Source organism: Dendrobates tinctorius, unplaced genomic scaffold (assembly GCF_039654945.1).
Source record: "Dendrobates tinctorius isolate UK_male_01 unplaced genomic scaffold, ASM3965494v1 ptg000103l, whole genome shotgun sequence".
Lineage (NCBI taxonomy): Eukaryota > Metazoa > Chordata > Amphibia > Anura > Dendrobatidae > Dendrobates > Dendrobates tinctorius.
In genome coordinates this window covers 954,449-976,974 of record NW_027361771.1, presented here as the reverse complement: position 1 = coordinate 976,974, position 22,526 = coordinate 954,449, and the positions used below count along the sequence as shown (strand labels likewise).

General features: G+C 40.5%; 2 protein-coding genes across 3 annotated transcripts in view; one reads left to right on the top strand and one right to left on the bottom strand.

Moving 5' to 3' along the window:
• The window catches only part of TEN1 (TEN1 subunit of CST complex), a 41,740-nt gene extending 40,049 nt beyond the window's left edge, over positions 1-1,691 (top strand). For both annotated transcript variants that reach the window (XM_073587908.1, XM_073587909.1), the window contains exon 4: positions 507-1,691. In XM_073587908.1, the coding sequence (XP_073444009.1) occupies positions 507-637 (131 nt within the window). In that variant the 3' untranslated portion in view covers positions 638-1,691. The remainder of the gene's footprint in view (positions 1-506) is intronic.
• Positions 1,692-1,748: 57 nt separating this feature from the next.
• Positions 1,749-22,526, bottom strand: part of EVPL (envoplakin) — a 75,741-nt gene continuing 54,963 nt past the window's right edge. Inside the window, exons 13-22 of the mRNA XM_073587904.1 lie at positions 22,155-22,252; positions 21,787-21,992; positions 21,380-21,558; positions 20,618-20,756; positions 19,650-19,843; positions 17,825-17,975; positions 13,813-13,896; positions 9,311-9,421; positions 9,141-9,233; positions 1,749-5,367 (exon numbers count right to left, since the gene is read on the bottom strand). Coding sequence (XP_073444005.1) covers positions 1,909-5,367; positions 9,141-9,233; positions 9,311-9,421; positions 13,813-13,896; positions 17,825-17,975; positions 19,650-19,843; positions 20,618-20,756; positions 21,380-21,558; positions 21,787-21,992; positions 22,155-22,252 — 4,714 coding nt within the window. The 3' untranslated portion in view covers positions 1,749-1,908. The remainder of the gene's footprint in view (positions 5,368-9,140; positions 9,234-9,310; positions 9,422-13,812; positions 13,897-17,824; positions 17,976-19,649; positions 19,844-20,617; positions 20,757-21,379; positions 21,559-21,786; positions 21,993-22,154; positions 22,253-22,526) is intronic.

Sequence of the window (22,526 nt, the reverse complement as noted above, 5' to 3'; positions counted from 1 at the left end):
TTTAGAGATAGACCTCATCAATATGTTAAAATTTGGGATGCATTGTTAAATACTCTGGGTTTGAACTATTATGCAAGAAGTTGTTCCAATTATAAGATCTTATTTCTTCTTTTAATGGGAGATATCAAGGTAAATTCATGGTTGTTATAAACTTAATCTCTGTGCTATTGATGCACTGTACGTCTGCAAGGCCTTTTGATCTTATTCTTCTAAGAGAAGTCGGAGCGTTCTTTCTATCTATTCTGAGATGATGTCGCATGATATTGTGCAGTCACATAATACCTGTCTGAGGTCTATTGTCTCATTGTGAGAATTTGTAGAGAGACTGTTTGCATTGGGCTGGGGAGATGGAGAGGGATGATGGGTTGTCTTTTGTTTCTTATATGTCTGTTTTTGTGTAAAATACAAATTGTTAAAGAATGTTAGATTTTAAAAAATGTGTGATCATTCCTTCACTTTTATCCTGTTTCCTAACTAACCTTGGTACTGACGCTTTTGTTTTTCAGAGGTGAATCCTGTGCTTTGTACTCGCCTGCTGACCTGCATTGAGGGTGTAGACCTTTCCCTTTTGCAGAATGCAGTAGAAGAACAGAGAAGATACTTTCATGAGAGAGCAGCAGCCCAAACAAACATCTAAACCTAATTTAGGAAATGGGCTTATTGTATATGAGGTTTACCCTTGATGTTTTCCGTCGGTGTGTAGATGATGATCTAATAGTAGCTGATATTGAATATCCCTCTTCACAAAAGAGCCAGGGGGAGGCTGAGCAGATGTTGTATAAAATTCTGGAAAGAAGTGATCTACGTAGGCCACATGTCACATTTGTTTCTGAAGGTTTCTGTATCTACTTGTACAAGGTGTGCCGCATATTTCAGCAGCTATTTGGCTTTAGGGATAGGATTGCTTCCAATTACTATATTACAAAGACTAATGAGTCTATGACTAGATGAGTCTTTTGTTTCTGTGATCTTTGAAACAGTGTCTGTAATTTAACTTGTTGGCAACATGACATGTGCCAGTTAACATCAAAGAAAAAATAGGGGTTCCCTTTTGTAATTATTTTCAGTATTAGTCCATTAAGTTTGTAATAAAAATTCAGTGAAACTTTACCAGAAGAGAACATCCCTTGAAGATCAGATCTTTATGTGATCTATTTGCATTAAGTAACACATCTGTGGAATCTGGCTCTAGCACCCTACATAACTCTGCTTTCAGATTACACAGAAATAAAAACTCATGACAGATTCCCTTTATGCATATTTTTTCTGCCACCTGCACTTCTCAGATTTGCAGTGTTTTCTTTCTAGGTAATTTGTTTCCTTTTTAAGTTGAGTTAAGAGGTTGGGTGTTTTATATTACAGATATTTGGCCTAAGATCCTATTTGACTTGTTTACACCTCAAGGACAATTAATATATATAGAATTTATGTTGGGACATCATTGTGTACCATATTTGTCCTTTATATAGATGACTTTACTTACGCAACTATATCTGTGCCATACACTAGATTTTCTGAATGCATAGCTCGCCACCAAGAATACATGGGACAAATTAAATTTCTCTAATAAGAATAACGACATTGCGTTTGGGTACCAAAATGTTGGATTTTTTTGTTCTCCTTGGTTCTTTTTAATCTTTTTCACCTTCAGCCTTGTTGTGCACTCAATTATAATAAATAGATTGACATTATATTTGCAGCAGTAACTGGCCATTTTAAGTGTAATGGTAAAAAAACAGACTCTCTAATTTAGATATAATAAAGATAAGTTCCAGTTTATTGAGCAGCACAAGACATGCAATATACACCACAGGCATAATTTCTCCCTCAGAGGAACAATATCATTATTAAACGGGGTACACTTACATAGCAGGGAATAAAAACACATATGACAGGCAACCATCACCATTAGTACTTGTAGGATGTCAAGGAAGGTATAACATTCACAGGGCGGTATACAGCATGCTGATAGCCCTCTGAAGCACCTTGGAGCAGAAGCAAGCCACTAATTGGGTCTCTCCGGCATCGTGATATGGCCTCCTTGTAGTTCACCTTCTCTTTAGAAGAAGGATCTACAAGGTTCTTTTCATACGTCGATTCATCTTGGACCTGAGCAGCCAGTTCTTTGGTTATCAGACCCTGCTCTGTTGCCTCTGACAGTGGAATCCTGCCTGTCTTTTTGGGATCAATTAAGCCCCCTGTAAGATGCTGAACTACCAGATATGGCATGGCGGTTTCCTTGGACATTAGACCCTTCTGCACAGCCTCTCCTACTGACAGGCGCTTCTTGGTGACTGGGTCCTCAACACCTGTAAAAGCTTTCTGGGCATTAAGTAAGCTCAGTGTATTGCTGCTATCTATTACTCCTCTATCTATTGCTTTATTAACTGAGAATCTGTCTTTGCTAATGATGTCAACTATACCCCCAGTAGCTGCTTGTGCTTCCAGAAGCTTTTGAGCAGTTGTGGGATCTAACAGTTTTCTTGTTACGGCGCTCCTAACTGTGCACTTGCTGTCTGTGTTGGTATCATACACACCAGCGATGGGAAAACTGTCGTCATGAAAAACTTTTGGTGCACTTTGTGTGAAAAAGCTGCGACTTTGGGTTTGGCTTGAAGGGGAGGTGACTGGGGATTTGGATCCAATGATTGATCCAATTGACATTGATTGGGGCTTGTTCTCTCCAGCCACAAGCAAGGCAAATTCTGAAATTGGGAGTTTTCCATCCCGATATAATTCCAGCTCCTCCTTTGTGATTTTTTTGGTTCTTAGAGCATCTTCAATAGAATATTGTTTGCCACTCTTTTTATCTAGGAGAACTGAAATTTCACCACTTGAGCCCATTGTAGAAATTTCTTCCCAGTCACACTCCAACTCTTGCAACTGGATATACTGATGGCGGTCTATTATGCCTCTCTTGTATGCTTCATATGGTGACATTTCCTTCCCATTATCAGGATCCAGAATGGATATTTTTGTGGAGACATTGGTCTCCCTCATTTGAGTCTCTTGATTGCGTTCCTCTCGGTTTACACGTGACACCAGATCTCTGATGTTCCTTTCCTTTTCATAAATGCAATCTTTTTCTTTTAGAATTTTGGATTCCAAAAGAGAGAGCTCCTGTCCCATCTGCATCTTCTTTTGACGGTCATTTTCTGCTTTTTGTGTCAACAACTCTGATTCTTTGCTCAAGAAAACACTTTTTTGCTGCTGTTGCCTCCTCAATTCCAGTAACTCTTTTTCTATGGATGACTTTTCTTGTTGTGCTTGGAGTCTGGTCTTTTGAAGATCAGCTTCTTCCTTTGACCATGTGTTTTTTGTAGCATCTACCCTTTCTATCTTTTCTCTCAATCTTCTGCACTCATCTTCCAGGTCTTGCTTTGCAATACGCTCCTTATTACACATGTCTCGTAATCTGGCCCATTCATTCTCCAGCACTTTATCCTTTTCCACTCTAATAACTTCTTTGTAAATTGTTTTTTCTAATGACTTCTCCCTCTGTAAGATATCAACCTTGACCTGTAGATTTTTGCATTCCCTTTCAATGTTGAGTATCTGTGTCCTTTCTTTATCAAGATCACTGCGGAGCAGATTAGCTGATTGTTCTAATATGGGGTCCTTCTCCACTTTAACTACTTCTTCCATTACAATCTTCTCCTGTACTGGTGGTGGGCTTTCTTCAATTTCCTTTATTCTGAGAGTGATCTGCCTCAACTCTTTTTCTGCAGTCAGTTTCTTATCTCTTTCTTCCTGGAAATTCAGGAGTCTCTCCTTCTCTTCCACCTGGGTTCGTAATTGTTGTACCTCACGTTCCAGGCGGCGCCTGTTGCCAACCTCTTCGTCTAGAGTCCTGTTTAACCTATAGTGTTCTTCTGCTACCTTAGGATCCTTCTGTAAATGAACTACCTCTTGAACCACTACCCGCTCTTCTGGTTTCCGTCTTTCTAACAACATGTACTTGCTTTGAAGGTCATATACCACATCTTCCACTTCTCTTCTGTTCTGAGATTCATTACGCACTTCTTGGCGCAGTTGCTCTGCCTCTCTTATGAGTACAGGGTCATTTTCATACTTGACAATCTCTTTATTCACAACCTTTGTTTCTACCTTTGACCGTTCTAGTTTCCAGTCATCTCTCTCCTTGATTAACTTGGATTTTTGTTCTTGATACCTATTGTTTGTTGACTCCAGGTCTCTAATTTGTGACTTCACCCTTTCAATTTCTTTCACCACTTCTGGGCTTTTCTCTAACTTAACAATTTCTTGGACAATTTCTTTATACTCCACCACCGGCTTTTGTGAACTCAGCACAAACATTTCACTTTGTGTTGTATTGAGTTCTTTTTCAAAGGAAGATTTTTTGGAATTGGCCTGTTGCAAAGCAATTTTCAGCCTGGAAATTTCCTTTTCTGTCTCTGGCTGGACAACAAACACTTCATTGACCCGTTCTTTTATTTCTACCCTGGGTTTTTGCTTTTCCACTATCACATATCTTGATTGTAGTTCACTTAACTCCCGGGTCAGAGTCACACTTTTGTTACGCTCTTCCTGTATTAATGTTTTAAGCCTAGCAGCTTCCTTTAGGGTGTCTGGATCTTGCTCTACTTTCTTTACTTCCTTCACAATGACTTTAGGTTCTACAGACTCAATTAATCTCTCCAATTCTTCGGTCTTAGTTCTAAGTTTCACAATGTTTTCTTGAAGAGACTTTCTGTGGAAGTTCTCATCATCAATCTGCAATTGTAGTGCCTTGGTAGCCTTTAACATTTCGGGATCCCTCTCAACTTTCACTACCTCTTTCAGTACCACTTTTTCTTTCACATTAGGTTGTTTCTGTTCCAGTACCATTACTTCCATTCTCAAGCGCTCTAACTCGAGTGTGATTGAATTATTCTCTTCCTTTAGTTGTTTAATCTCTTTTCTAAGGGTTTGGGCTTGAGCTTCAAGATTGGCATCTCTCTCTATCTCTGTGACTTCTTTTGTCAATAGCTGTGGTTTGATGTTCTTCCTCTGGTTTTCTAGAGTAACCAGCTTCTTGCTAACCACCTCTATTTCAGACTGTGTATTTTCCCTATCCCTGGAGGCACTATTTGCTTGGTTCTTTAGAGTTGCAAGTTCACTCTCTAGCCGGGGTTCTCTGTAGTATTGCACCATTTCCTTTTCTTCCAGTCTTTCCACAGGTCTCTGTGTCTTCAGCAGAAGTATCCTCTTTCTGTTTTCCTCCAATGCTTGCTGTACCTCTGCTACCTTCCTTTTCTCCTCCTCCAGATCCTTTGCCAAGGTTTCTGATTCCCTTGCTGATCGCAATGTGTTCTCTGAGCGCAAGTTCTGCTGCATTGACAATTGGACTCCATCTTGGGTATCTGACTAAAGAAACATATATATACGTCAGAGATTATATATTCAGCAATTAAAAATTAAAAACAAATTAATCTACATTAGTTTTGTTTTGTAAATATCTAGAAGTGCTATGTTTAGCATCCAAATTTTAACATTGGATTTCTTTAATGTACCATTGTAAAATATAACAGTTTTTTTGCCCTTGAAATAATAACACGTGGACATCTACAGACAGATGGGATGTATGGTGACTTCTATGTTTTATAGGTAGCAAGTAAGATAATGTCTTGAGCAAATCATACTTTTTATAGCTCTCAAGATATGGAACCACTCTTGGGCTGGAGGGAAAAAAAAACAGGGCAGTTGTGCTTGTTCACACAATAAGTTGTATTATGACTTAAAATAATGCTTTTTGAATCTTAAAATATGTTTTGAGAGCTATAACCCTCCTCATTACAGTTGTGGCCAAAAGTATTGACACCCCTGCAATTCTGTCAGATAATACTCAGTTTCTTCCTGAAAATGATTGCAAACTCAAATTCTTTGGTATTATTATCTTCATTTAATTTGTCTTAAATGAAAAAACACAAAAAGAATTGTCCTAAAGCCAAATTGGATATAATTCCACACCAAACATAAAAAACAGGGTGGACAAAAGTATTGGCACTGTTCGAAAAATCATGTGATGCTTCTCTAATTTGTGTAATTAACAGCACCTGTAACTTACCTGTGGCACCTAACAGGTGTTGGCAATAACTAAATCACACTTGCAGCCAGTTGACATGGATTAGAGTTGACTCAACCTCTGTCCTGTGTCCTTGTGTGTACCATATTGAGCATGGAGAAAAGGAAAAGAAAGAAGACCAAAGAACTGTCTGAGGACTTGAGAAACCAAATTGTGAGGAAGCATGAGCAATCTCAAGGCTACAAGTCCATCTCCAAAGACCAGAATGTTCCTGTGTCTACCGTGCGCAGTGTCATCAAGAAGTTTAAAGCCCATGGCACTATGGCTAACCTCCCTAGATGTGGACGGAAAAGAAAAATTGACAAGAGATTTCAACGCAAGATTGTGCAGATGTTGGATAAAGAACCTCGACTAACGTCCAAACAAGTTCAAGCTGCCCCGCAGTCCGAGGGTACAACAGTATCAACCTGTACTATCCGTTGGCGTCTGAATGAAAAGGGACTGTATGGTAGGAGACCCAGGAAGACCCCACTTCTTACCCCGAGACATAAAAAGCCAGGCTGGAGTTTGCCAAAACTTACCTGAAAAAGCCTAAAACGTTTTGAAAGAATGTTCTCTGGTCAGATGAGACAAAAGTAGAGCTTTTTGGGCAAAGGCATCAACATAGAGTTTAAAGGAGAAAAAAAGAGGCATTCAAAGAAAAAAACACGGTCCCTACAGTCAAACATGGCGGAGGTTTCCTGATGTTTTGGGGTTGCTTTGCTGCCTCTGGCACTGGACTGCTTGACCGTGTGCATGGCATTATGAAGTCTGAAGACTACCAACAAATTTTGCAGCATAATGTAGGGCCCAGTGTGAGAAAGCTGGGTCTCCCTCAGAGGTCATGGGTCTTCCAGCAGGACAATGACCCAAAACACACTTCAAAAAGCACTAGAAAATGGTTTGAGAGAAAGCACTGGAGACTTCTAAGGTGGCCAGCAATGAGTCCAGACCTGAATCCCATAGAACACCTGTGGAGAGATCTAAAAATGGCAGTTTGGAGAAGGCACCCTTCAAATATCAGGGACCTGGAGCAGTTTGCCAAAGAAGAATGGTCTAAAATTCCAGCAGAGCATTGTAAGAAACTCATTGATGGTTACCGGAAGCGGTTGGTCGCAGTTATTTTGGCTAAAGGTTGTGCAACCAAGTATTAGGCTGAGGGTGCCAATACTTTTGTCTGGCCCATTTTTGGAGTTTTGTGTGAAATGATCAATGTTTTGCTTCATTCTCTTTTGTGTTTTTTCATTTAAGGCCTGTTTCACACATCAGTTTTTCTGGTCAGTCAAAATCCGCTAAACGTTGCATGATCCGTTCGGGCATGTCGGCAGACGTCAAAATTTTGGCGGATCCGCAAAAAAACGGATGGCCATCCGTCAAGATCCGCCGGTAATGCAATTCAATGGGAAAAAACGGATCCGCCAAGAAAAATGCAAAATGGCGGATTTTGACTGATGGACACAAACGGATGTGTGAAACAGGCCTAAGACAAATTAAATGAAGATAATAATACCAAAGAATTTGTATTTGCAATAATTTTCAGGAAGAAACTGAGTATTATCTGACAGAATTGCAAGGGTGTCAATACTTTTAGCCACAACTGTAGATTAGATTAAAAAGACAAGATTACCTTCTTCTACAGATTAACCCCATCACGGCATATGGCGTATATTTAATTAGATTTAATCAGCCCTCATGTGCTCTGCCTGTGGCTGTTACCCTGATAAATATCGCTGTTAGTCTCTGACAGTGGGATTTAACACACGCCAACAGTGGCACGCGTCATTCCAATCAGCGTACACGTGACTTGATCACTTGGCGTTGATGGGTTGTCATGACAGCCAAGAGTCTGCTGAAGACCCCCTGTATTAGTCATTACGATCCTCATGTGAACGCCGGCTAGTGGCCGGCATTCATAGGAGATGGTGATTTGTATAGCACAGGAGATCAGAGGTTTGCAGCTTTAAGTGTTCTAAGGTTATTCAACACAGCAAGCAAGTTTATTTATTTTTACAAATTTTTTCACCGCTTAAATAAAAAAAAACCAACTATACATGTTATCTGAGTACTCGTACAGACCCAAATAATCATATTACCAGGTCTGTTTTACCATATATGTACTCAACATGGTAAATAAAAAAAAAAAAAATTGTGAAATTGCACAGTTTTTGCAAATTCACCGCACTTGGAATTTTTTCCCCATTTTGCAGTACACTATACAGTAAAGTGAATGGTGTCATTTAAAAATACAACTGGTCCCACAAAAAAAACAAGCACTCATACGGCTATATTGATGGAAAAATAAAAAAACAAAGTTATGGCTCTTGGAAGAAGGGGGAGGAAAAATATGGAAAATGGCCTCGGGAGTGAAGGAGTTTAAAACAAAAACATGGTAACTCCCCCGAAACGCATTATTTTAATACTTTAATAAACATTTATTGAATGAAGAAGCACGACTGCCCTGGGTTTTATTTCCTCCAGCCTAAAACTGGCTCCACAACTGGATATTTCTGTACATTAATCACCTTATTCCAGCTACCAAAAGTGGCCCCAATGGAGAATAAGTCTCCATTACATGCCGATATAGTTGTTTTGACTTGTCACAGGTGTGAGTCTCTACCACCATTTTAAACTTACACCCCATCTTCCATACAGTATTGTTATTTGCGCTTGTCTTTTATTTTTCAAAAAGTTGGGACATTGTATGAAATGCAAAGACCCTGAGATCATGAGCATCCAATATTTACCATTGGACTTTCTTTAGTACGCTTGTTTTTCTCCAGAATCTCTGAATCTTTGTATACTATGTCACCTGTCTGATGATCACACAACTGCATTTTGTACACAGAGTAAAGAGCCGGAATGCTACACAGTTCTGTACATTGTGTGGTGGCCGTTCTCAGGTGCTGCCGGGAGACTGACCCTCATCTGATATTGATGACCTAAGTCTTAGGTAATAGGGCAGTCCTATTGTTTCATGGTTAGCTCTATGCAAATACTATTTCTACTCTTCCACCACCAAGCGGATGGAGAAAAGAAATGGAAATCATAAAACCAAGAGCTGTGAATTTTACATTACCTTATCTAGAACCCTCTTAGCAAATTCCATTTGGTTCAGTTGCTGCTTGCTCTCCACTGTTGCCTCTGTATACCGTTTTACCAAATCTTTTTCCTGGAAAGAAACATCAGATTAAAAGCTTGCATATTAATATATTTCTCCTTCACGCGAATTTGGAAAAAAAGACCAACCTTGTTTTCAATGTTCTCCTGTAGGGAACTTCCCTTGGATGTTCTACGAGGAGCAGAGGCAATGGAGGGATCCAGACTAGAACGATATCGATCAGCCTGAACCTCATAGTCCTATAAGAAATGAACGTGGCATTAGGCATTTTACTTGTATGTTTACTGTACATGTATATTTGCTGAGATGTAGGTTTAAAAAAAAATAAAAAAAAAAAAAATTGCAATTTTGTTTGTTTTTTTTCAGAATTAATGGCCCTTTAGGGGATATATTTTTGTTCAGTGAGACTATGTGCACCATTAACCCCACACATCATTAAAATGAAAGGGCCCCTTATTGTAGGTCTAGAAGTGAGTACATAGTACTTGGCGCTGCAGTTCAACCCTGTTTGATCCACATCTGATAGTACACTACTGTGCATGGACAAAAGGCCATAAGACCCAGAAAGAAGCTATTTACATCATTCTCAGCTTAGGATTCTCTAATAAATATTAGATTTTGGTGTTTTTTATTTTCATTAGCTTTTAGATGAAGTAGTTACTAGAAGTGCCAGCACAACAGGTTTCTTTTTCCCATTGTTCTAAAAGTTATGTGCACAGCTTACATTAAATTTGTTCTTCATTTTACACCTCATGTTTTGATGAAAAAGCATATGAGGCTTTGAGATGCATAGTCTCAATAACTTTAAAGGGAATCTGTAACCATGTTTTTCTACCTCGTCTGAGAACAGTACGAGGTAGGCAAAGAGACCCTGAAAACAACGATGTTTCACTTAGATTACTAGGTGCAGCCATTCTGACCAGTAGCGTAGCTACCAGTGGGGCAGAAATGCGGTCGTCCAAGGCCCTGTGCTCAGAGGGGCCCACCTGGAGCTTAGCTACCCTTAATTATATCGGAATGCTTTGCACACCGATATAGTTAAGCTCTGCGGTATGGCAGGGAAACAATCTCCTGCACTACCACTGTCTGTTCTGTAGAGGGGCATGTGCCCCCTAAGACCCCCTAGGTGCCAGCACTGAATCTATGTGTGCCTCCGGCATACTGCAGACACGCCCACATTGCACTCTGTGTGGTTGTGTCTGCTGAAGATATGTCAAGACACTGCTTCTTCACTCGATAGAGGAGCAGGACAGAATGGTTTGTGAGTAATAGTGATGGGTCGTTCGTAAACGATCCGAAACAAAGAGCCGGCTCCGTGCTGTGAACGATGGGAGCCGGCACCCCAGTGAGAGCCACTAAATTCCCTGAATGGCTGTCACTGGGCGTAAAATCCCGGCGTTCGGCAGACGTACCTCCGCCCACCTGGGCATAACTCCACCCACTCACCAGTTTAATTGGTTACTAGCAAGTGGGCGGAGTTTTGCCATAGGCGGACAGGGTTTCGGCTGCATTACGTCAGGCTCTTTTTGGTGAGCTGAGGCATGAGAGCCGGATCACCAAAAAGAGCCAGACTGCCCATCACTAGTGATTAACAGCTCAGGCTGCAGGTGCCTGTGTGTCTGCAATGTCAGCTGGCCGGTAACTTATACAACAGGATGCAGCACGTGTAATTGTCCTATGTGACGCGGCCCGCAGGCCGGTAACTAATACAATAATACAAAGGGAATAGGGAAAACCTGGGTAACAATAACAATGGTGGCCCTGCGATAGGGAACGGGGAAGTGGAGATGGGTGGTGCCTCCAGAACATACTTTGCCAATACCAGCGGTGCATTTGTCATAAACCAGAGGTGCAGGTAGTTGCAGGGGTGAACTCTGGATCTAGGCGTCTCCACTGTAGGTGGTGCCCTGATGAGCAGTGGTCTTGAGGGTCCAGAGGCCCCTCATTAAGGGGAGGGTACTGTCACGATCCAGGTTGGATCTGACAGATTAAATGCACAAAGTAACCTTTTTTTTTCCTTTGGCTGTGTGCCAAAGGTGGTTTTGCCCCCGGTGGCCATTAGGGTCATTGCACTGTGGTGATTTCAGTTGTAGTTTTACCCCCGGTGGCCATTAGGGTCATTGCACTTTGGTTACCTTAGTTTGTGCACATAATTATGTAACAGGTGTGATAGCTCTATAAGACAGTATCAGGTGTGTTAATCACTGTTGGTGATAAGTCCTCATTTACATGCAAGCCTGGGTGAAGGATGGAGCTTAAAGAGTCCCAGGCAGCTCAGTCAGAGTGCTGGAGTAGCAGCTATCGTGTCTGCAAGGAGGGCTTGCATTGCTTGGTGGAGTGGCAGCTATGGTGTAGAGCTGCACTCAGAATGCTGGACTCGGTTGCGGAAAGCTGGACTCAAAATGTTGGACTCTTTGGCAGAAAAGCTGGACTCTGTTTCTGGACAGCTGCACGCAGGTGTGGACTCTGTTTGCTCCAAGGCTGCACTATGGTGCTGAGAAGATCCTTTTCTGGACAGTGCACCCAGATGTTGGACACGGTGGAGGAAAAGATGCATGCAGGTGGTGGGCTCTGTTGCTGGGAGCGTAAGCAACAGAGCAAAGCTAAGTGGTGTTCCCCTGTTTTGTCACTTTTCCTTATGTGTGTTTAGTGCAGTGGTGGGATTAGTTTCCGCACCGACCAATTCCCTAGTGAGGGTTTAGGTGCAGGGCGAGTCAGGGTTTTTAGGTTCCTGATCGGCGCCCGGTGCGGAACCCAGGGGAGTGCAGGAGGTCTCCACTTCCCCGTTCTCTATCGTAGGGCCACCATTGTTATTGTTACCCAGGTTTTCCCTATTCCCTTTGTCTTATTGTATTAGTTACCGGTCTGCGGGCCGCGTCACATACAACAGGACACGGCACATGTAATTGTCCAATCAGTTACCGGCCTGCTGGCCGTGTCACTCAGGACGGGGCACGTGACAGGAGACTGTCCTCCGGGCTTTGGGTACCATATCCCTGTAAAAATAGAATTAAAATCGAGAATGACCGCGATAACGTCGAGATCTCGCGGTCATTCGCGCGAAGGATTACTGGGAGCGTGGAGAGGCGGGAAGGCTGCGCGGGACGCCGCAAGATGAGAATAACAATATTTTTTATTTATACATTTTATCTTTTACTACTGAGGCTGCATAGGCAGCCTCAGTAGTAAAAAGTTGGTCACACTAGTCAAACAGTATGTTTGACGAGTTTGACCAACCTGTCAATCAGTTCTCCAAGCGATGCTCCATATCACTTGGAAAACGCTAGCATTTTGAAAGCTAATTACGCTTGCAAATCGCTAGTTTTTCCGCGGGAAAATCGCGGGAAGTTAAAATGCGATTTTCCCATGGAATGGAATTCCGGAATTCTCGCGGTAACTTCCGCGAGAGTTCCGCTACGTGTGCACATAGCCTTAAACAGATCGGCGTCTGTCAGTGCAAACCGCCCGAGGATCACCCGATTTGTGAAGGCCTTCAAAGCAGCTGCCATAAATCTCATCCTGCCGCTGATAGAGCGACAGACAAGACTGGTCAGTGTATCACCCCCGGCTGCAGGACACCACTGATGAGGATATGTCTTTTTTTTTTTTTTTAGTACGCTCAATCATTGGCATTGTGTCTAATCTAGAACAACCTAAAGGTGATCAGGGTTTCATTTCAATGTTTGTTTTTTTTCACCACAAGGGGAACTCTGTGGTGTTTTATTACTTTACAGCAGGGGTGCACAACCTTCTGCTCGGAGACCACATGCGGCCCAAGATGCCATTCTATGTGGCCCCCAACTTTACAGACAGAAAAATGTTTGTCAAACAGGTTAACTATATGTGAGCAGCCACACACAGAAGAGCAGTGGTGGCAGCAGCTGATGAGCAGGGACTGGCAAGTAGTAATGGTGCACCTTGTAGACCTCTCTGGATGCCTCATACATCAGGAGAATGGGGTTACGCCTTTCTAGAGTGCCAAACAGGTTATGTGAAATAGATGGGTGCCCTTCTATGTCTGTGGCTGACTCCACTGTAGCTTATGCGAGTTCTGAATCAGTAGGCACTAAGCAAAAAACCCATGCTCTATTGTAGAGAACCATGTGCATATATGACCTCTTTAGGGGCCTATTTTCATGAGGATTTAGAAGGAGATCTTACTGCAAATCCACACAAAAATGCTTCAAATACTATTTGAATAAGCTTCATATTAGTTTACCTCAAAATAGGGAGAAAAAACAGTATTCTGTGCAGTAAAGGAACTTTTCCATTAAAAATCAGTTGTAAACTTATTCAAAGAGTATTTAACGTGGTTTTTGATGTAGATTTGGGAGCAGAATCTATTTCTAAATCTTTGTAAAAAGAAATGCGGTGTGAACATTCCATTAGAGTGCTACTTTGGAGGGAAGAGTCCTGTAAGTAGAAGTTGTAACTAGCAGACTTTTATGATATATACTTTCGATATGCCACAAATGTCACAGAAGGTAATACCCCTTTCATTTTTAGTGCACCCCCGAATTGGTTCAGTATGACAACATGACCCTTGGACCAAAAAGATTGTGCACCTTCACTTTACAGGTTGATGTCTGTGTCGTAGAGTTAATTTCGCATCAAGCAGGAAGAAACTTACATTAAGAGAATTTGACAAGTCTTTGTAAAGCTTCACTAAATTATTCTTCTCTGGCTCCTTCCTCTGGATCTCCTCTACCAGCCTCTGCAATGATACATTAATATATAATACATTATATGAGTAATGTTATGCCACTAGTTTAACCCTTTTCCCACATCGGGCGTAATGGTACGCCGATGTCAGACTCCCTCCCTTTGATGTGGGCTCCGGCGCTGAACTCACATCTTTTCTGGCACATGTCAGCTGTTTTTGTATGTAGCATAGCCAATTGGATTATGGCAGCTTCTAGTCTCCCATGGAGACTATTGAAGCATGTCAAAAGTTGAAAAAAAATTTAAAAATATAAAAGTTCAAATCACCCCCCTTCACCCCATTCAAATTAAAACAATTAAAAAAATCAAAACATGCACATATTTGGTATCCCCGCTTTCAGAATCGCCCAATCTATCAAAATAAAAAAAGAATTAACCCGATCGCTAAACGGTGTAACGAGAAAAAAAGTCAAAATGCCAGAATTATGTTTTTGTGATCGCCGCAACATTGCAAAAACATTAAAATGCAAAAATGAGCTATCAAAAGATGGTATCTGCACCAAAATGGTATCATTAAAAATGTCAGCTCGACACGAAAAAATACGCCCTCACCCATCTCGAGATCACAAAAATTGGATACGCTACATATTGGAAAATGGTTCAATTTTATTTATTTTTTTTAACAAACTTTGTAAAAAAAATTTCATCACTTAATTAAAAAAGAACCTAGACATGTTTGGTGTCTGTGAACTCACAATGACCTGGAAAATCATAATGGCAGGTCAGTTTGGGCATTTAGTGAACATGGTAAAAATAAAAAAAGCAACAACGGCGGGACTGCACTTTTTTTTGCAATTTCACTTGGAATTTTTTTCCTGTTCTCCAGTACATGATATGGTAAAACCAATGGTGTTGTTCAAAAGTACAACTCGGCCTGCAAAAAATAAGCCCTCGCATGGCCATATTGACTGAAAAATAAAAAAGTTATCGCTCTGGGAAGAAATGGAACGCAAAACCAAAAATACCTCTGGTCATTAAGTGGTTAAAGCTAGGGTTGTCCGAATAAGTGGTTATCTGAATAGCTATAGCACTTCCCAGGTTACCGATGCAGCTATTCGGTAAGCGCTATAGCTATACGGATAAGCGCTTATCTGAGGCTATTAGATCAATCCTAGAGAAAGCTGGTCAAAGCTAGAGATAGGGCTGAGAAACATTACAGATAAAAATATGTCAGTGTGCTATATAATCAGTGCTTTTTTTGTTTCTGTAATTATTTTACATTTGTAAATAAACTTTTAAATAAAAATGGTGTGGGCTCCCGTGTAATTTTAATAACCAGCAGAGGGGCTGATAATAATCTGGGAATGGGCCCATTAGCCCTAAACGTTACCAGGTTAATAATAACAGCTCACTGCTATTTGCTTAGCCTTTACTGGTTAGTTTACAGGGGGACTCCAGAAAAAACAGACATAAAAAACGGACGTGTTAGGCCTCTTTCACACTTCAGTTTTTTGCATCAGTTCAAATCCGCCAAAAAGTCAGACAAGCGGATCCGTTCTCAACTGATGTGAACGGATGGCACAGGATCCGTTTTCAGACAGATCCTGAAAATGAGGAAATTTAAAGGAACCGCTGGGAAGGAAGAAAGGAAGCAGAGAGAGAATTGTTTTTTGTTTTTTTTTTGTCCGGCACCCGGAAAGAATTTCGGGTTAAATGAGTGTCTGGAGGATCCGCCAGACAAAAAAACGTTGCAAGCTCCGTTTTGAAATCTTTGAGGATGGTGACGGACAGCAACTTTTGGCGGATCCTCAAAAAAAACGGATGCAACGGACGGCAATCCGTCACAATCCGCCATTAATGGAAGTCAATGGAGGAGAAAAACGGATCCTCAAAAGAAAATTGAGGATCCGTTTTTTTCAAAACCTGGTGGATTGTGACTGATTGTAAAAAACAAGTGTGAAAGAGGCCTTATTGGAATCACTGAAACTTGGTGGGACAATACACATGATTGGAATACAAGACTAGAAGGATACAACTTATTTGGAAGAAACAGACTTAATAAACGGGGAGGAGGAGTTGTATTGTATGTTAGGAAAGCGTATATCTCCACAGAGATTGAAGCTTCAAGATTGGGAGTTATGTGGAAACTGTTTGGGTAAGAATACAAGGAGAGATCAACGGAAAGGACACTTGTAGGTGTTTACTATAGACCACATGGGTAAGCTGAAGAACTCTATGCATCAGATGACCAAGTTCTCAAAAACATATGATGTAGTGATTATAGGAGATTTCAACTATCCAGACATTTGGAAACTCAGGCAAAAGTAACAGACCCAGCAAATGCTTATGTTCTCTTGCTGACAAATTATCTTCCAAAAGGGAGAAGAGAAAACAAGGGGATCTGCTACCTTGGATCTAATCCTTATAAATAGGGAGGAAATTGTTGAGGAGGTAAGGGTGGCTGGAACCCTATGAGGTATGCTATCATTGAATTTTGGTGAACTAGAGAGGGAAGACCTGTGAAGAATCAGACATCAAGGTTGGATTTCAGAAAGGCAGATTTTAAAGGACTCCGAAAGAATATAGGAGGAACCCAATGGCTGGATGTCTTTAAAGATAGAAATGCCAGGAAGGATGGGACATTTTTAAAAATTAGATTCTCAAAGCACAATCGTTGCAATCCCTAAAAGAGGGAAGAATAGGAAGCATTTAAGGAAATAAGGATGGATGAACAAAAAACTTAAACACATGCTAAAAAGGAAGAAAGAAATGAGCCAACATGAGTTTGTAACTAACAAGTCATGTCAGAATAACTTAGTTTCCTTCTATGAGAGAATCACTGACTGGGTGTATTAGGGAGATGCAGTAGATATAGCATATCTTGACTTCAACAAAGATTTGACAAAGTATCTCATCATTGTTATTGAAAAAATGACCAAGTATTGAATAGATTTATAACTGGCTTACTAATTGGACCAAAAGAGTGGTCGTATATGGCTACACATCCAGTTTGAAGAATGTCTCAAGTGGTGTACGACAGGGATCTGTCCTGGGCTCTGTGTTCAATATTTTTATCAATTATTTAGATGAAGGAATTGAGGGTAAATGTAAGATATTTGCTGATGACACAAATCTAGGAGGGATACTAGAGAAAGGATTCAAAAAGATCTAAACAATCTGGAATTGTGTGCAGCAACTATCAATGTTTTTAACACAGAAATGCAAAGGTCTACATCTGGGCAAGAATAATGAAAAAAGCATATACAGAATGGAAGTAATAGGGCTGAGCAAACAGCACAAGTGAAAAAATGAAAAACACTTGGGTTTACTAATAGATGACAGACTGAACATGTGTTAACAGTGTAATGCAGCAGCAAAAAGGCAAACACAATTATGGCTTGCATTAACAGAAGCATACAGCTAAAATCACAAGAAGTAATCATCCCCCTCTACTCCTTGGTTAGACCTCATCTGGAAGACAATATCCAGTTCTGGGCATCACATTTAAAAAAGACACGAACACACTGAGGCACGTTCAAAGAAGAGCGATCAGAATGGCGCTCGGTCTGCAAACAATGTCTTACGAGGAACAGTTAGAGGATTTGGGAATGTTTAGCTTACAAAAAAGAAAACTGAGAGGAGACTTAATAGTTCTCTACAAACATATCAAGGGAGAAGACAAAGAGTAGATATTAGAAAAAAAAATTTGACAGTGAGGGTGATCAATCAGTGGATCAGGATGCCAGGATAGGTGGTGAGTTCTCTAACAATGGAAGTCTTCAAACTGAGGCTGGACAGACATCATTCTGAGATGGTTTAGTGAATCCTGCATTGGGCACGGGATGGTCATGATGAACAAGTAGGTCCCTTCCAACTCTAACATTCTATGATTCTATGAAGTAAATGTATGTATTGTATGTGTGTGAGAGTGAATATATCCTTATACCTTCCATATTTTGTACATATGCAGATCCTCTTACCTTCTGACTTTGGAGTTTGTAGTTGACTTGACTAGGAGAATCTGATGGTGTAATCTGGTTACGTGGAAGACCATTCAGCCAGGATTCCAGGCCATCACTGGAGGATTTAAACTGCTGGTATGGCAAATTGGTATCCCTGAGTATTTTCTCTCTAAAGGAAAGAATATTAAATTTTAGTCACTGAACATTAAAAAAAAGACAAATATAGAACCGTTCTCTCTGATAACAGAATTAACAGAAAAATATTGGCTTCAAGAAATAATTTTGACAGTGAGACATTTCATAAAGAAGTTGGTAAAGGAAAAGAATCATCTGAAAGCAATCTAAATAAGGGTTTTATGCAAAGAATTTAATTTAGGTTTTTTGGGGGTAAGCAGCTGGTTTGATCTCTGTGAACTGCTTCCTACCTGCCATCATCCTCCATGCCTGTTCTTATTAGTTGTTCTGACATCTTATCATGCACGTGTCACGCCACATTGAGTTTGCAAATCAGAAGAGTTGCCTGGCATTCCAGTATATATGAGACATTCTAGGATAGGATCCCATAGCGCTACCATCCAGCGGCCATAGAATACTAATGTGGCTGCAGGATCAGGGCAAATTGATTCACTCACCTCTCTACACAGGATCATATTATTTACAGTACAATAGGACACAGATCACCTTCCCCTGCCTGTGCAATAACCTTTGCACAGGTCTTGGAGCATGCCTACAACACATTTGCACCACAAAGTCAATGAACGGCTCCAGTATATTGTTTCCTACTGTCGATGTAGCTACTCACGTAGAATGGCTGTTTGCATAATAGTGTACAAAAAATAGAATAACTGAATCTAACATCAGAAAATAAAAGCCATATAAACATAATTTTTATCAGGATCTGGTTTCCATTAGTAAAAAAAAAAATGTGTGCATTACTTTAAAAGCAGTCTCAAACTTAATGTTAACGTACACATATTGGTTGTATCTAGATTGCCAGTTATGACCAAACCAGAAGATAGTTGTTAACAGTCCCTATCGTGAGTCTGGGGGTCCCAAATCATTCTTTTTAATGGAGCTGTGGTTGAGCATGCAACTACTGCACAAGTCAAAGTCTGTGGGACTTCCAAAGATGGCCAAGCCCTGTCTTCAGCCACCTGGAAAGCTGCCTAAACAATAAAGATGCAGTACACATGCTTGACCACTGTCTTTTTCAATCGGGGGTTAAATGACCCCCAATCTTGTGATCAGTGAAGGTCAGATATCCACTTGCTAACTAACTTGTAATCTTTAACCCATTCAAAAGTTTTAAATGAGACCGTTCATTTCATATGATGCCAGATCTAAAAAACTTTATTCAGCCATGACCTTCTTTCCATGACTATCGCAGTTACCGCCTCTCTGTAGTAGTCATGGTGAGTAGCCAGAATTCCAGACTATTGGAATCTCAAGTTCTACCAGACACAGGACCAGAGTAATTCATATGTTTAGTATGACACATTTACTTTAAAAGTGCTGAACTCCTATACTGGACACAGGTCGGGCAAGAATGGACCACCATGCTGAGTTTCATGATCCATGGGAATCCCAGCAGTTGGAGCAATAGTGATAATGATCATGCATTAATGGCATATCTTAAATTATATCATTACATAAAGAACATATCCCTTCATACATCATTTTGGTTATGAACCCAGTACCACGGGTCCATACTTAATGGCATTCTTAAATATTTGTCACAAAATCTCCCTAATTTTGGAGCCAGATCATGAGTCTGGTCACGTAGCAGATATCTAATAGCAATGGCAGAGTTTCACACCTCTGTTTTGTCACCACATGGTCTTACCTTTGGTCTAGCTGGTCAGCAACTGCATGGTATCTGTCATTAAGTTTTTGGACCTGGATGCGCTGACTTGGCAGATCAGGACTGTGCTCATTAGTGTTGCTCTGAAGGGAGTTGCATGCCAATTCTGTGTCCTTTAAGCTCCTGTTTAGTTTCAGGAGATTGTCTTGTTTATCCACAAGGTCTCTCTTCATTTTCTGGAGGAGGAAAGATATTCATTAAAAAACTATTTAAAGTCAATGAAATAAGAAGCTCCTGTTTTCTAAATCATATCCAAAGGTAAAAGTCTTGTAAGATGTATAAATGGCATTGTAGACTATGAAATTTCCCTTCACAGAGTTGAAATATGGACACAAGGCTGCAAATGGGCATTGTTCTTAAGTTTATATAGACATCATCACAATTTTCTCTATGACGTGAGTAAGAAACTTCTGCAATCCCACTAAATTCCGAGAAGAGTGGCTTTGGATACAGACCTAGCACTTTACAAGAACTTTTTTAAGTTTATATTTGCATTTATGAAGCTATTTTTCTTAGGCCTTAGCATTTTGTCCTCTGTTATCGCTCCTGGGTGTTACTATTTATTTTTTTCAATGGGGCGTGTCACTACACATTCTGGCACTATCCAATCAGTGTGGACAATGACCCACTAAATAGACACACCTTATTGGCAAGAAAAAGGTAACTCAGTTATAAATTCATTTGTACATTTCCAGAGGGAACAACAGAAGGAGGCATAATACAGAGGTCTGAAAAAAAGATGCCTCAAAATTATTGTTTCATGGCAAAGACAAGTTTTTACTAAACCAGACTTGTACTCCTCTTGATATAAGCCATCACTAATGTACAATTATGACAGCTGCTCAACACTTAGTGAAATGAATCATGCAATAAGTCTATTTTGTTCTATCAAGCAAACTGTGTGGGCTTTTATTTAGTGTGAGGAGCCCCAAGACACAATGATGTTTTACCTGAATCTGACTGGCTTGTTCCTGGATACCATTGGATGTAGAAGGAAGAACGCCATCCTGTGCCAAGAAACTCTCAAAGCCTCTGATCATATCATCTGTCTTGCTAATCTGATTTTCTAAGTTCAGTGATGCTTTAGCTCTGTAAGAGAAGTATATCATCTATAAAAATGTAATGGCAGCTGTGAAATAATTAGTACATACTGTACTACTGCTTTGCAACACTGAGATCCTTGGTTTCAATCTGACAAGGAGCAAAAGGCCTCTTGTTTGTGTGAGTTTTCTATGACTTCTCCAGTTACATCCCACTCTACAAAAAAACATATGCATAGTCAGGCTTGGACTGGCCCATGGGTGAGCAGGTGAATCCCCTGGTGGGCCTTTGTGCAGAGGTAAGCCACTTACCCCTCAATATTAGCATTAGTTGGCCCAATACATTTGACTTTCTATGTACAGGCAGAAGCATCTCCTCATTCATCTAGCAAACTATCCAGCTTATTAATATATCTAGAAGCAGAGGCTAAATTGGATAATGTTATATTTGCATGAACAGTGGGCCCCCTGAATCAAGTTTACTGGTGGGCCCTTGCCACTCCAGTCCGATACTCTCCATAGGTTAGTAAACCTTAGATGGCATTGACCTTAGTGAGTCTAGATCGTGAGCCTAATTGGATACTGGAGCTGGTATACACAATGGTACTGTGCTTCGAAATATGTTGTCGCTATGTTTGATATAGAAAGTAATCTACACGTCTGTACACTTACTCTTCTCCATAGAGTGATGACAGGGCTTTGACATCATTGTACTTGTTGTTCACATTGGCCAGTGTTGTAGGCAGCTGAGAGGCTGCTGGTCCTGATGGTTTCTTTGCCAAGAAGTTTTCACATTCTCTTTTGGCAGAATCCGTCTCTGATGCAATCATTTGGAGGCGCCGGGCAGTTCCCTGGGGCAACACATAAATGCTGTTATTGTGACAGTTCTGAAGGGTTTATACATTCTTGATGTATATATGTCATAAGTATGTGCATGCAGAATATGCTGCAACATCTCCCCTCATTCTGGACACTACACTTAAAATTACAGAAAATATACGTGAAAAATATGATAAAAACAAGACAAGATATAAAATGCATGAAACCTGTTGTCGATTCTCAAGATTAGCAGCACTCACCTCCTGTTCCTTTAGCCTCTCGGTTAGATCCTGATTTGGTGACGCTTTGTTCACAGGGGTGCGCAACCTTGTCAGTACCTCCTGCTCCGTGCCTTGTAGGTCTCCATAGATTTTATTCAACTTATTAAGAATCTGTGGTCCTTGAGGGTCTTCATTGGAGACACTTGATGTGCGAGTTGGCGGTATAGGGGCACCACCCACTGGAGCTGTACAGATGGTGTAAAAATATGACAATTAACACATTAATGTAAAAATTGGAAGCAGCACAAACTTTTTGATACGTCATATCCTCAATATCCCTGGCTGAAAATACTGGGATGGTTTAGCTTTTAACTCTGAACATGTTTTAGCTTTCGTAAGCATCTTACCCAGCTGAGTGGCTTTTTGAGGCTCGCGGCTGCTCGATTTTAAAGTATTTTGAACAGATGCCTTTTTCCTCTTCACATCATTTAATTCAGCATCCAATCTGATAAAACATATGGACCAGGATTAGAAAACGTACATATGTCATGGACAGTAGGAATGCATAAAAAGAAACAATTGATGAACCAACTAAAAACTGAACAAAAATATTTTAATTATCATGAACAGTGACCACCATATTAATGACAAGGGCATAACCATGTAAGAGGTCACCCACCCTCCATTAATATTTTCCATCCTGCCCAATATAGTTACTCTTCGTTTTCATAACTAATATTCTGTAAGATGATCAGTTACCTCCAATTCTTATGTACTAC